General features: G+C 35.1%; 1 protein-coding gene across 7 annotated transcripts in view; it reads left to right on the top strand.

Moving 5' to 3' along the window:
- MAP3K7 (mitogen-activated protein kinase kinase kinase 7) overlaps positions 1-15,023 on the top strand; it is a 50,220-nt gene extending 35,197 nt beyond the window's left edge. For all 7 annotated transcript variants that reach the window (XM_064508788.1, XM_064508790.1, XM_064508789.1 and 4 more), the window contains 4 exons: positions 6,247-6,355; positions 9,143-9,204; positions 9,758-9,873; positions 11,985-15,023. In XM_064508788.1, the coding sequence (XP_064364858.1) occupies positions 6,247-6,355; positions 9,143-9,204; positions 9,758-9,873; positions 11,985-12,165 (468 nt within the window). In that variant the 3' untranslated portion in view covers positions 12,166-15,023. The remainder of the gene's footprint in view (positions 1-6,246; positions 6,356-9,142; positions 9,205-9,757; positions 9,874-11,984) is intronic.
- Positions 15,024-16,113: the final 1,090 nt, after the last annotated feature.

The following is a 16,113-nucleotide window of genomic DNA, read 5'->3' as shown; positions in this document are numbered from 1 at the left end:
TACAGGAGGGTGCTATCATTCAGTACAAAAAATCACTCTCAATAAGATATTTTATAATAACATAGCTTTGTATCTGGTATCTTAAGTGCCATGGTAACAGACACAGCAGTATACTGTGTAAAATTTAAATTAACTACAGACATCTTAAAGGTGAAAAGTACAGCTAATGTTTCATTTGATTGTGTTTATTTTGTCGTTCAATCGCTACCTTGACTGTTTCAGTAACTCATAGAGGATATTTGGTCATTAGTGTGAATTAGCAATTTTGAGATCCCTGTTATTATTTGGATGTGGAAAAATGCTTAGCGTATTCATCAGGTTAATCAGGTTTCCATATTAAACATCCTACTGTAATAAACTAAAATAGGTGGTAATTTTAGGGGCGTGTAGTTATCAGGGAGATTAACATTTGATCCTCCTTTAATTTCGTGGAGCGTGGTAGCCACAGAAACCTCATCAAACCCCAGATATTATTAGTCCAGCTTACTATGTACATCTATCAGAAAATAATGGAATGATTCTTAAATACATTATCATATCTTTAAAGAAGGCAGGTTTTTAGAAAGAAATGAGTGCAAAATTTAATAAAGAACTAGATTAGCCTATTCATTTAACTGTAGAACAAAAATTAGGCAAGCTTGGAAAAAAAATTGACAGCCTATCAGTTATACCAAATTCCACTGTTTACTCTATAAATATATTTAAGTGTAGCTTTTTTAACAAAATTTTCAATTCTGTTCATTTTAATGAATGATTAATATTTGAAAATATTATATAATTTCAGCATTTACTTTAAATCTTAATAACTCTTACAGAACCTTTCTTTGAAAGCTGCTCTGCTACTTGTATAGATCTTCTAGCTAAATTATGCTTGTCACCAGGAGGACACAGAAAACTTCTGTTTACCTTACCATTTTCTGATGATGCTCTTTAGTGTTATAAGTATCATATTTTACTTCCCTGCTTATGATATCCTACATATTGGAAATCTACAGTTTCCTTCTTTTGCCTTATACAGTTTTGGAAACACCGTGATAATATCTGGGAAACAACATATTTTAACAGGCATGAAAAATGTACTTTGGAGGACATTCATGCACGACCTGTATAAATAAATAACGAATTTTCACACTTTGCTTTTTGTTGTAAGAAGAGGTAGAAAAGTGCTGAAACAGCTTTTAACTAGTGATACATATATTTTAAAAAATCAGAAAACAATTTAAAAAAAGCAATCACAATGTATTATGGCAAAAGACCTGGTTTCTAAGGTTCAGAGTTCCTTTTTATAAGTTTCTGTAGTTCTGGACCTCCTTCCCCTGAATTTTTATTAAAAATCTTGAGCTGCTATCCATATAATCAGAGGCCAAGCCGAAAAATTTCATCTGTAACTAGCTTAGCTCTGGTCAGTTTATCATATCTCCCCATATGTACCATACCATATATAGGTTATCCTTTCTAATGTGAAAATCTCCTGCCCCCTCCCTCTCTTCATTGCAAACATCCTTCATCTCTGCATTCCAGTCTCTCTTACACCCACTCTTCCGCATAGCCTTCTTCACTGATCTGCCATAGCACTGTGTGCTTCCCTTTTTGCACGTTGTCCTTTTAAGCCGCTATCCAGCTCAAAATTTAATGATTGCTGAGGGGTTTTTTTGTTGGTTTTTTTACACCATTTCACTGAAATGCCGGTTACTAAAGGTGATCAGAAATATTTTTATTAAATGTGTTTTTCTGGAAGTTGCCAATGTGTCAGTATAAAATTATTCTGTTACAGCTGGCATTATCGAGAGGGTTTTTCCAATTCAGAATGGAATTTTTGTTCAGGTGGAGAGAAACACTGGACTTCATGACCAGTACACCAGTGGTTGGGTGCTTACCTGGGAAAAGATTATTCTTATCTGTATACTATTACAAGAGTTAGCAGCCCCATTTGTGACTTGCCAAATGTTATTTGTATAAGGTAAAATGGCTCCAAGAGAAGTTAGAGACACACAAAAGAAGTAGTAATCTCATTTCTAGCCACCATAGGTGGGGAGTGGCTAAAAATAAAGAACTGTATTTTGTACATGGACTTCTTTGGTTGGTTTGTGACTACTATTTTTATTGTGTTCTGAGACCTGAGGCATCTTCTATTTTCCAGGATTCTTACTGAAATTATCAACAGACAGTGACAGTGCTTTGCAGATGATTGTACTACTCAGCTTTTACTTTTACATCAAGAACTTAGATAGAAAAATGTACTAGGCCAGTTGGTTTTCAACCATTGGATCGGCCGTCCTGGAGAAGCTCAGTGTTTAAAATATGTATATGCATTAAGTCCAGTTTTTTACAGATTTCTGTAGTGCTTGGTGACCTTAGACGGAACCTTATTCCAAGTGACCCAAGTAGCGCTGAAACTACCCTTTCTCTACCATCAAGTACTGGTTCCATCTGTTTCCATCTGTATATTGTGATACTCATTTTTCCATGTAAAACGTTATTTTCCACTGAAGTGATTCATCTACCTTCTCACTTGCCTGTACATGTTCTAAAACGTCACAGAACTGTCCTCTATCTCTCTGGTTACACTACTTCTCTCGCCTACACACTTCGGTAACACAGAAGTAAATGTGCAGGCTCCAAACTGCAGCCATGAAAACTTCCAGTGACTTGATGAACACAGCTATCCTGCTGTTTAAACTGGATAGAATCAACTTCCCAGAATCTGATATTTCATATAAATAGATTGAAAACATACTTGGCATAATCCTGAAAGAATTGTAGGTTGCAGTCAGATGGTTAGTAAGATATCCATGTCCTTGCCTATGTATTTTTTTATTGGGGATTTTTTGGTATGTCATCCTTCACAGGACTATCTTGATATCAAAACCATCTCTCTTAAATTGATGAATTTTTTTTAACAACTGGTGCTGGACCTTAATAACTCTTACAGTTTATTTTGAGGTGGAACAATATATAGTATATTAAAGAAAACCATGTACTGTATTGAACAGTGGAGAAGCAAGGTCTTTATGTACGTGCCCACATGCATGCAAGTTAAGTGAGATAATTTGTGGAATCTGATATTATATAGATGAATCATTCTGTCAGTGAGATTATGCAATTGGTCACAGATGCACTTTTTTTCTTCTCCTCTTTCATAGGAAAATAAAATCCACAGAAGATGTGAAGGCAGGGCTAGTAGCAATGGGGTTGGATTTTTTCATTTTTAATTTGGTTACCTATTTAAATTATACATGGAAAAATAGTACTTTTCTTAGGCAGAGGGGGGAATTATTTGCTAGAGCAAGCCAGGTTCTCAGGACTGTATGTCTTTGAGAGATGGAAACTAAGAAGCCGACATCGTAACATGGGTTTGGTGACCTGGCAAAAATGATCAGTGAGTACCCTGACAAAGGAAATAAAGCAAAAGGGTTTTAATCAGTAATTTCTGAGACAGTGGGAAGGTGACGGAAGACTTCATGCTTCCAGAAGCAAGACTACATGTAGAAGGGGGAGTTGGGAAATCCTGGAGTTCCTAAGAGGACTCTGTCTTACGCCTAAAGGATATTCACAAAGGATGAGAAAATGGAGAAAGGGAAGTATGTTTATTTTGCCTAGCCCATTCTCTCGTCTCTCAAAACCTTTTTATGTTAGCTGCACTAGAGGTTAACTTGAGTTTTATAACCTACATAAAACTTGTGTTTTGACTATTACTGGAAGCTAAAGAAATGAAGTGTTAACACATAGTGCTTGCCAGGTGAGTGTTCTGCAAAGGGTCTGTTGAGGATATGGAGATATCTGGAGGAAGCAAGGATGAAAAGATATCCATGAAAGGATAAAAGAAACTGTTTGCTGAGGAATAGCCGGGGCTTGGCTGTCAGAGGGGCTGACGTCAGGGGAGATGACTGCAGCCTGGTGGGACTCCAGGAGGCCTAAAGCATCTGGCTCAACACACAAACTCAAACATGATAACCAAACAGCTGGTTGGTTTGGGCAACTTCCCTTAGGTTTTGTGATGTTACATAAATGTGCTTCACATAAGAATCCTTTGGTATTTTTATCTAAATAATATGATCAAGGAAATGGTCTTATTCTGTGAATGGAACAAAATGATGTAGTTCAGCAAACAGTCTAGTACAACATGTTTTTGCTAAGTTACTTCAGCTAGAGTACTTTTCAGGTCCCCTTTGCTATCAGCTATAGATATTCAACTAATTTTTTTTCTCTTAAAGGAAACAATTGATATCCATTACTGTGCACTGTTAAATATGCTTGCTCAATCTTATGATCTTTCACATCAACTAAGTGTCTTTATCATTCACATCTGATCACGCTGGCAGTAAACAGTTAACAGATCTTCCTCATGTCAGCAAAGACTTTGCAACAAAAGCTTCTTCAAAATAACTAATGCAGTTGTCCTGATAGTTAATATCATCCCATCTGGAAATTTCTATGGAATACTGATAGGATATTGCCCTGTTTCTGACTTCTAAAATAAAACATTAAATGGTTAATAAAAATGAAATTACTTCTCTTGATACTGTTTGCAGTGGCTCTGTCAAAGAAAGAATACAAGGCTAATGGATACATTGCTGTCCCAGTTTGGCAATTCCTTTGTTCTCATGGAGTTTCTTGTTATTTACTGTCTATATTTATGAATACGCGTATTTCCCTTGACAGCATAGAATGCACTCACATGTATGAGTTTCCTTAACAACTGAAGACTGAACTCATTTGAGAGGATTAAATCGCTGAAACAAGTATATAAGTAAATTCTATTTATTAACATCATTTCTCTTTTATAATTAAGAATTATATGTGCTGAAGTGGAACACCTTATGTTTGCAAACATTTTGTCATTGCATAAGTAAGCAAGACTAAAATGTTCAACATTGGCATGGGAATAGTGTTAACTGCTGCAAAATAAGGTTTGCTTTTTAAACAGTTTTGAAAGCTCTGAAAAGGGAATAATTGAGCCATGTTTCTGTCTTCTCTGTTTTACCCAGTAGATTTAAATTATTATTCTTATAAAGATGTTTTATTTTAGAAAGTATGGTCATTTACTGTTATAGGTCTCGTGTGCAGTTGAATTGTGTGTTTTCCTAGCCTCTTAAACTGAAGCAATTATAGGAGAAACATATTCTAATGTAGTTGAAAAAAATGGATATTTTGGTGTGTAGAGTCTTGTTACTCTTTGGATTGTTACTTGACTGACTGAAGTCTTTGCTTCTAAAAATCAAAGTTAAGATATTTGGAAACTGGAGCCACAAAGAAATCCAGCTTCCAGATAATGTTTATTTGAGTACTTCACTTAATAATAATAATAATAAATCATTTCATGGTAAACACACCATTCTCAAAATAGTTGTGTTTTAACAGCATCTCTTCTCTTGACTACAGTTTTTCCTGAAAAACTTGAGGGGCAAGGTCTTTAATCAAAGTCTTCTGCCATGTTAATTTTATGTCAGTGAGAGGTGTACAAAATATAAGAATATCTATTGTGAATAAGAATTCTGAAAGAGAAGCTAGGTAAAATAACAAAGTCTAGTGTATTAGAGTCTGTGCTTGGGGAAACAAAAGGATTTGAGAAGTCAGGTTGTGTGTGGAAGAAGTTCCTACAGAATTTTGTTTTAGTTTTTAATTAAAGGGAGAATTTTTCCTCATTTTCTAATTTTCTTGCTTTGATTCATTGTTCCTTTTTGGTTAAGCATTTTTTCTTGTTTTCCGAAGATGAATCATACAACATCTGAGTCAACACAGGAATCATAACAAAACCTGTAGTTTTAATACATTGCATTCTAGTACAGAATTACAAAACTTTACTGCCTTTAGTTGAATGCAGTGCCATTTATTGATTAGCATTGGAAATGAACTTTATTCCTTCCTTATGTTACAGAACTGATAGGTTTTACTGAACAGTTGTGAAAATGATTAGATGTAATGTCATTGTTCAACATTGCTTTTCCTTATGCTGAATAGAAAAGTCATATCCGTTTCTTTTTATGTGGTAAAGATTGAGTAGAAATGAGGGTGAAATTATCCCTGTAATGCATGTAAAGTTTATCAAGCTATTTGAAAAGCTTTCAGAGTAAAAGGCTTTTAGGTTTTTACACCTACCCCTCCCCCCGCCACTACATTGTGGGGAATGTAGGTTCAGGTTTCTTCATGTTTGTCGTTTTAGTGCTGTTATGTAAAATGAACACTTTAAAATGACAGTGACAGTCAAAAGAAGATTGTTCAGTTTGTCGTCTTTTATCATTTCAGGAGAGTAGAAACAGCAGTAGGTCATCTAGTCCTAGTGTGAGAATGATCACTACCTCGGGACCAACCTCTGAAAAGCCAGCTCGTAACCCATGGACGCCTGATGATGCAGGTAATACTTTGTTTGTTAGTTCACTTTTAGTCTGTAAAAAGTAAGAAATATTTCTTTGATTTTGCTGTGTACACAGACACTAATAAAAGTAAGCAGTGAAAGTGCCAGTCTGTTTTAGTACTGCTTAAATTAAATTATAAAATTATGGCTTTGTTTTGCACACTGAATATAAGAATTTTTAATGTAGGTTATATTAAGTTACATAAACGCTTCAATATTTTGCCTATAACAAATTATTGTTCATATATAGTGATGCTACTATTTAGTGCAGATCTTTGACAATCGGTTTTTGGCTACAGTGTGTTGTTGGGAGTGAGGGGAATAGACATCTTGCAGCATTTTAGTCTTGTGCGTTTGTATTGTGAATGCACAGTTAAAGCTTTCATTGCTCTGACTTCTGGAATGAAGTGCTACTTAGGTGAGTATGAGCTAGAATACGTTAATTTTGTTTTTGTGTGTTGTAATTTTGCTTATGCAAAATATGTGCACACAAATAATTGTTTTGAAATGAATTAATATAAGTAGTGTGTTTACAAAATTGTTGTAAATACAAATGCTTTTCCGTCACTGTTTTGTCATGAAATTTGCATCACTGTTATGTTATGAAATATGCTTAAGAGCAAATGTAATTTAATAGTTGAATTCAATTTTAAAAGTCATAATGCACATCATTATGAAAAGGATTGATACTAGACTGCATTAAAGCAATGATCCCTACAAATTCCTTTTTAGAGTATAAATAAGAATTACGTTTTTGCTATGAAAATGTGTATGTTAGTCTCTAGCTGATACTTTGCAGTGCCTTAAATTCTGAAATCTTTCGCTGATGATCTGTTTCATCTTTGGGCTGATGAGACTCCGTCATTCTTTTCCTGTAAACCAACTGCAAAATGACAATTCCCATATCAACCGATTTTGCCCCAGCATATATTAAGCAAATATAAGGTGATCCTGTATGTAAGATATGTGCTTTTTTTTTCCCCTGTTTCAGTGGGAGGAGAACATCCTCTTGTATTTTTCTTCCACACTTCCTTCTTTCTGTCCATTTTCACTTTTCGTAATCACACTCTCTGCCTTGTAACACGTAATTCCCAAACCCCTTGCCCTCTGCCGCAGCCCACCCTGAGCCCTTATTTGTGCAGCTTAGGTTCTGAGCCCCTTTAGGCAGTGCGCACTTACAAGAATTGCTGCCTCACACGGAGGCAAGCTCTTACGCGTGAGTTGAATCAGTAGTTCATTGGGAACTGAGAGCTGCCGATACTGTGCCACTGCAAAGGCAGCGTGTCCCAAATCTTTGGCCTTAAATGCAGCACAGAACTAGATTAAAAGTCAGATCTGCTACTCTGGCAACTTTCTTCCACACAAAAATGCCTCACCTATACCTAGATAAATGCAGAACATGCCATGCATGTGTTTTTTCAAATTAGGTTTATGCAGTCCATAAACAAAGGATTGTTTTTCATTTCTGAACAGAGAAATAATTTCTGTTTTTTGTAAAAGGGAGAACACTATTAAATTAATGAAACAAAATGATAAAAGGAGGACAAGGTCAAATCTGGACAATCACAGGAGAAGTTACAGTTCTGTGATACAGACCTGAAATGCTCAAAAATGTAATCTGAAGTATTTTGCATGTCTTGATGTATTTGAAACATTGCAGTAATTCCTTTTCTGTAGCAGTATGCCATATATGGCAATTGTCTAATGTAGGCAAGGACTTTTATGTTGTTCTGATTTAAGACATTGTGGTGATTAAGTCTCTGGTTTTAGGTTTTTTCTCTACCACCTTCCAGTTTCCTTACAAACATACACTTAACCACTGTTTCTCCATTCCCACCCTCTTATTTCTGTTTCCTTTTGAAGCTGCTCTTGGAGATAGCGTAGTCTTTGAGGGCAACACCTTAGTTTCTCTACCACGACTACTGTGTGGCAGGTGCTTTTGGGGTATGGGTAAGCAGCCCCTTTTTTTTCCCCACCTCCTCCATATGATCCCCTGGTAGAAGTAATGCAGCTATGAAATCAGTAGTTTCTTAATGTATCTTTACTCCTGTGTTTCTTTAAGCTTAACAGTAACCTTGTGCTCCCCAGATTCTGGGTTACCAAAAGATAAGATCTGTAATTCAGAAACATGTTATATCTGGAATGAAAGAGCTAGAGAAACCCGGTGGAACTGCAGTGTAAGAAGAGAGCAGCCAGGCCCAGGAGATGGATTGGTTATTGGGTTCCTTGCAACCCACAAAATATCTCTACGGAGCAAAGAAGATGCCCTAGAGCATGTTGTGAGGATGATATTTACAATCCTCACAGGGAGTAGGTCTCAAAACTGAGCAGGGGTTTGTGCTTATTTTATTTTGGCAGAGCTGGTTTGCATAGCTTCTAATTTTAAAATCATTAGATGCACGGGCTGGCTGGCTGATCCTTCATAAACAAGAATGGAATGGCAATTTTTTTTTTGTTTTTATAAACAGAGAACAAGATTGCAAACTGTACAGAAATAGTATTTTTCTTAAATCAGTGTGCTGTTACATGGCTTCTAGAAACGTAGAATTAACATTAATCTTTATTTCTTCTTGGTGTGATAGACCATACATTTGAGGTTCTCATTTAACATTATCAGAAAAACTAATGAAGTCATCTGCCTTGGATTTGGAACACTGATATTTCCATTTGCCTTTCCACATTCAGATTGTATATATTTGTGAAATGTTTCAGTATTTTTTTGTGTCCTTTAAAAATCAGATTAATTCATTTTGAAGCTATATTAAAATTTTCTTGATATTGTTACAGAGACCAATGGGTCAGATAACTCCATCCCAATGGCATATCTTACATTAGATCATCAGTTACAGGTAATAGATATATGCTTTATTAGATACTTTTTTTGTATTACATTTTAATGCATGAATTGTGAGCTGCAATATAGAATGGCACATGTTTACCTGTGTTTATATCCTGTCTAATCTTTTACCAAAGCTAAAAAAAAAATATTACGTAATCTGAGATTGGTTGACTCAGATTTGATCAAGCTGTTAAAAACAAGCCCTGGGAAATACGATCCCTAAAACCAAATGAAATCTGAGTTTGACTGTCAAAATAAGACATTGTTTACTTGGGTGTTACTAGGTCATACTTCGGTATTCACTTTATTTTTTCTGTGTGTGATCAAACACTACTCTTATTATTATTCCTTGTAACAAAGATTTAGATTAATAACTGCAGGTTTGAGGTGTGAGTCAACTTTGACATCAGTGCTGTAAAATTTTCCAGGGCATGGTTTAACACTTATTTTTAAAAGCTTACAAGTTTCTAAAAGTTGATACAAATATATTACAGACACATTCTAACACACTATGTATTAGGATATCAGTTGATTAGTTTTTAACATGTCTGATTTATTTTCAGCCTCTAGCACCATGCCCAAACTCCAAAGAATCTATGGCTGTGTTTGAACAGCACTGTAAAATGGCACAAGAGTATATGAAAGTTCAGACAGAAATTGCATTGCTGTTGCAGAGGAAGTAAGTGAAATGTTTTGAACCTTTTCTGTTCTTCTGTATGTTTCTTCTACCCTAAATTATTTATCTGAGAGCATTCTTTCTGGCTTTCTGATGTAACATTTTGTATAGCATAATTGTTTTGTAGACTTAATCTTGGAAATACTGAGCTCCTCACCATGGATGATATATTCAGAGCAGGTAATTGAAAGTTCTGATCGCCATCAGGATTTTCCTTTTGGATGAGTCCTGCTTTAAAGCATGCGTCACATTTGTGTATGTAACATACCAGTAGTGTTTACATCATCTCAAGTAAAAGAGCTCTTCCGTTAAAGAACCTTGTAATTTTATTTCACACACTGTCCAGTAAAAGATTACCATTATAATTTGTAGATAATCATTTAGATAATACATTATAGAATTGCGGCTAATATCTCAGTGTCATTTATTCGGCAGTTAATCTTTACCTTATATCTGGCTTTTGTCGATCACATGCAAATGCAAAACAGTAATATCAACGTGTGTCCTGTGTTTTTCTACCAAGGGTTTAGACCTTAGTATTTAAAAGCCATTACATACCTTCTTACCCCTGTGGACTAGAAATCATCTTTTTAATCTTAGTAGGACTGTATACATATATATGTTAGGCAAGTGCTTGCATGTATTGTTGGATAGGGGCCAAAGCTATTGCTGAATCAGAAGATCAGTAAGTTAAGTAAAAATGAGTGTATTTTTCAGTACTGTAACTTCTCTAACTTCAGGTTCCTCCTTTTTCTTTCCAGAAAGTCTGAGCGCACATTTCTCCCAAGTGGTTTTTCTTAGTCAGAATGTAGTTGCCCTTATGTGTTAAACAAAAAAGTAGTATTATCTGAAGTGATAACTAGTGTATTTAATGCTGTTTGAGATAGTTAATTACTCTGTAAAGGTTGAATTAGTAAGTTTTCCTTAACTGTAATACAAACCATATGGCAACAATTAATTAACATGATTAATTTTCTTCTCTACTATTTTGTTACTAAAATGTTGTTGGCAGCTTGTTGTCTTGTCACCTCATAAACAAATGGTAAAACAAACTTCGTTCTGTTTGCTACAACAGTTTTGTAGGATAATTTTTAGCAAGTTTATCAGTGTGTTTGTTCCCCTAGAATAGTTACTAAAAACATACTGAATGCTTACTGCATAAATTAACTGGAACGACTATTTTGGAAATAATCTGCCTCATTCTCCTTTTGACTTTTTTAAAAAGCTCCAAATACAAAACAATGTTTCAGTGAAAAGTTACCAAAGTTTCTGCAGTGCTCTTTCCACAAGTCAAACAACTTCTGCTCTAGCAGAACTTAGGAACTTAGGCTGTGAGAATATGTTCGGCACAGAATCATTTTACTGCAGCTTTGAACATTCACATAATGAAATCATAACAAAATTTTTGAGATAGCTGCAAGTATGAAAGCATTCTTTAAATGTTCTGTCAAATGTTGCTGGTAAAGAGCAATTTATGAAGAAACAGAACTGCAACATCATCGCTTTATTGAAATTAAAAGATATAGAAGTAGACAATTTGTTTCCCTAAAAATAGCTACTAAAAACATACTCAATATTTGTTGCATAAATTAGCTGAAATGATAGTTGTAAAAATAATCTGCCTGATACTGCTTTCCACTGAACTTTAAAAAGTTCAGCTCCAAATAAAAAAGTGTTTCACTGAAAAGTTAACAGAATTATTGTAGTTCTGCCTTTTAAGTTGGAGTTTTAAGTTTTTAAATATACATGTGGTTAAGCAAAATTAAAGTTGAGTGTATTTATGAATTTCTACTTGGATCCTTAGGTGCTATAATGTAACCTGTAGAATTGCATCTGAAAGCCATTATAAAAAGGATAATTTTAGAGACTGAGGCTGTGGTTTGCAGCTATTTTAAAGCTTATATGTGGATTTTATTTGAAAGAGCACTTTTCTTCAGACTACAAGCAAAGAATAAGATTTTTTTTCTAATTTCTTTGCACAAAATATCACCAGCCCATGAATTAACTGATAATCAAGTAATGATTTAAACATGTGAAGTTGTCTGCACGCAAGTGTGAATAGAATATATATGACAAAGCCTTTTTTTATGTTTTGTTTTGTTTTTTAACTATAGACAAGAACTAATAGCAGAACTGGACCAGGATGAAAAAGACCAGCAAAATACATCCCGTCTGGTACAAGAACATAAAAAGCTGTTAGATGAAAACAAAAGTCTCTCAACTTACTATCAGCAATGCAAAAAACAATTAGAGGTCATCAGAAATCAGCAACAGAAACGGCCAGGCACATCATGATTCCCTGGGACCTTTTGAATGAAAAATATGCACAGAAAAGACTGACTTTTTTTTTTATTATCCCTTATTATGAGAACTCATGAGTGTTAGCTTCTTGGTGTGGTCTGTATTTGTCTGCTACACTTATAACATCATTTAATTTTCCTTTTCCTATGGTGGACATTCAGTTCAACAGGTTAATCAATTAAGGTGAGAAAACAGTGACAGTGACTTGAATCAACAGCCTGCAACTTAAAGCAAGTACAGTAAACAGTGGCTGTATGCATGCTCCTTGTGTGAAGGCTAGCCTAACAAGTGTTAAAGTGGCTGCTAAATTGTAAGATCTTGTACTTAGTTTTTGGTGTTACCTCGATAAGAGCAAAACAAAAACTTTCCTGTTTAAGAATGGTTTTGTTCTAGTGTTTCATCTCAAACAGATTTACAATAGCAGTTATTTTCAGGATTTAAACATGCACCAAGCTGCAGAGATGATGTTGGCTGACCAGAGTAATTCATGATGCATTAGTGATGCCTTTTACCTGTAGACGTAGTGTATTTTTTTCCACATGCAAAATGGTAGTCAAACTGATGCCAGCATCCTTGGTTCAGTGCTTGATAGCCCTGCATTTTGACTAATATGTTTCCTGTAATCTTGCATTCATAAAATATTTGAAGTAAAAGGCTGTATTTTCTTTACTTTCTTGGGGGGAATAGTATGTAGTTTCATCTGGTTACTGGGCAGAAGTTGTGGAGGTGATTCACTGGGCAAAGTTGGTCTCTTGGATAAATGAGAGAAAGAATCAGAAATATGCGAAAGTGTGTTTTAAACCTTTGAAGCTTTTGTCTTTTTAGTGTCTTTGGAAGGAAGTTGAGAAAGGCAAGTTTTTATAAACTGATTGCCTTAATATCATTTATTGGATTTTTCTTACAACTTATTTGCTGAAAAATATTTACAATAAATGTAAATAAGTTTGTTTTGGATAGGGAGAGAAGGGTGTGGGGAGGTGCATTTATTTTAAATAATGAATTATGAAACGGACTTGAGTATGCAAATAGCGGAAACTATTAAGAAAATGAGGGAAATGGCTTAGATCTCCATCAGGAATCTCAGTTATTCCACTCATTTGAACATAGTTCAAAGCAAGCCCATCACAGAATGCCTGCTGCCTTTGTGACTGAAGAATTGCACTTAATGAACTGAAGCAGAATATGTAATGATTGGTATTGTTATTTACCATTATAACGTGGGAGAAAATAACTACTTGTTTACATTGCAGATTGATTATTTGGATTATGAATTAACTTTTAGCTGGTACAAAAATGAGGCACTTATAAATATAATGAGAAATTATTCCTTGCATAAGCTCTTGGCATACTTATTTGTGGATGGGGTTTTAATAACACTATTTTGCAAAAGGAAAATAGAAAATTGAAATTTAGCTGCTGAGTCCTCAAAATAGGGATAATCTAAATTTTGATTTATGCTTATATAAAATGAATGATTGTTCATAGGAGCCCATGAGCAGAGCTTGGTAAAATATTAATGGTAAAGATCTCACAGTATTTTCTCTTCCCCTTCCTGCCTACTTGAAAGTAAACATTAATAATATTGTGCTTATGTGTGAACAACAAAGATGAAGCACAGTTTACTGAATAGTGTCATTCTGTCTTGAAAATAAATCTATTGTTGGCAAAGCTTTGGAAGTTTAAAACCCTTCCCTCATTTTATTTAAATAAAGGAAGGGTTATCATTCCCAAAACCTTAGCAGATAATTTGATTAGTTAGCCGAAACTGATATCGGGATCAACTTAAGGGCACACATATTTATAGCAAAATGTAATTGGCAGAGAAAATAACTCTAGTATTAGGAATAGCACAAGTTATCCAAAGCATTGCTGTTTGCATACATCTGTCCATCTACCAAAATGGACACAGCCAGTGTTCAGCAGCTTGCTTAACATATGTTTAAGCTTGAAGTAGAGCAACGTAAGTACTAATGCTTGACTTCAGATGCATGGTTGATAATTACATACACAAAATCATTTCCCAGGACAGTTTTTTGTGGTTTGCTTTCTCATAAAACAGATATGCTTAAAGTGAATCAGTATTATGTGTGAAAGGTCACTTAATGGCAAATTTGAATAATGGAAGTGAATGCAATGCTAACTTTATGGTACATAATACAAAAGTCATTTCTAACAGTCGCTTATGACTTTTCAAAGTTTACATTAAAAAGGGTCTCAGATTGTAAAATAAGTACTGTACTACTATACCCTGTTGAACTCGGCCCCATTCAACAGTTAGGTTGTATTGCTGTTCTTACGGTGTACAAAGGGAATTTGGAGTTTCACCTTTTGCCTTCAAATTATCCCTTTCTTAATTCCACCAAAAATTAAATAATTTGCCCTGATTTTTCAGTGGGGTGTTCTGTGTGGGCAAAATTGTATATCATAAAAAGCTACAAAGGTAGAATATAGCAATTTGTGCTAAGCAGAGTTTAGCAGCTTATCTTTCTAGTGACTTCTGTCATTTTCATAAGGCTCTTGTTTTAAAGTTGTTTACAAATGTACTTTTATTTTTCTGTTAAACTATTTTGGAGCGTGCAGGAAATTTTTCATGTCCTCTTATGTCTAGTTAAAGCCATTGCTCTGATCATGGAGGTGAAACACCTAGTTTTGTCTAGGCACTGCCTTCTCAAAAAGGTAACAGGCTCTGCTTTTTGTTAAAGTATGTGTTGTGTAAGATAATGTGTAATTGAAAGTATGCTTCTGTATACTGTGCAGTTCTACCAAAAACGCTTTTTTTAGGCTTTCTTTGATGAGAAGTTGAAGATTGTAATTCAAAACTTGTACATAAAGTGGTGAATGATTTCATATGATTCAGGAATGAGCAGTGTGGCTTTCTGCTACAGGGTTTTATTACATTTATCAGGAATCTAATTAATAAAAGCTGAGAGATTTCAACAAGCATGTAATGCCCTAGCATGTGCCAGGGCATCCTTGATTGGTGATGGAATCCCACGTTGGGTGGTGGCTCATCATCATGCAGTTGTTCCCGCCATCGAAAGAAAATTCTTCTCTGATTAGCTCTTCCCTTCCTGTGTGCCCGAGTAGAGCACTGGGTGCATAGTCCTGGTCATAACTGGATATCAAGACATTTTAAGAATGCCACATCGTTAGTATTGATGGTCTGCCAAAAAATAAGTTCTCTTCTTTCATTGTTCAGTTTGGACAAATTCCATTCCCCGTAACTTCTCTGTTTTATTCCTTATATACTCCGTTGTTTGAGAGTTTCCATTGACGTACTCCCAGCAGTTATACCCTGTTAATTATCTCCCTGCCTATGAAGAATGCAAAATTTACTTCAAATCTGTTCTGAGTGCCTTTGACCAACTCAGGCACTTCAGGTGCCCTGCTCAAACTTGCAGGCAAATTTAAAAGAATAAGGGCACAGAAGGGTGCAGCACACTTGACTCTTCAGAATGGAAGTTCCCCCATACCGAACTGGTTGAAGAAGAGAATCTTATGAAAATAAGCATATGTGTATGTATACACACACTGTTGTGTGTGCATTTGTATAGGTATAGCCAAATGCCTATATAAAATGAGAGTTTATAAAAAAATTTTATTTCCAAATTCTGCTGAGCTGAGGCAAGTAAGCTTTCTGAAGTTAGCTTTATTTACTTTACAGACGTCACTAGATGAAGTAGTGGTTTAACACTGTGAGGATGAAGTTCCAGAAAGAAAGATAAATACGGATGTGCGTTTGCAAGAGTGCATTGATTATTTCCCGTGAGTGTTTAACCCTTTTCAGCTTCTTACAGAGACAATTTAGGTTTCCCGCTGTGCTTTCATAGACCTGCTCCCAGTGTTCTGACTTTAAACCTATGCCTTCACTCTGGTCATGGAGGGGTATTTAATGAAAAAGCAAAATAGAACTTAGACCAGCTACTTTCATATAATTTATAA

The sequence above is a fragment of the Dromaius novaehollandiae genome, chromosome 3 (assembly GCF_036370855.1).
Source record: "Dromaius novaehollandiae isolate bDroNov1 chromosome 3, bDroNov1.hap1, whole genome shotgun sequence".
Lineage (NCBI taxonomy): Eukaryota > Metazoa > Chordata > Aves > Casuariiformes > Dromaiidae > Dromaius > Dromaius novaehollandiae.
The sequence above is the reverse complement of the archived record's forward strand: the minus strand, read 5'-3'. Positions and strand labels throughout refer to the sequence as shown.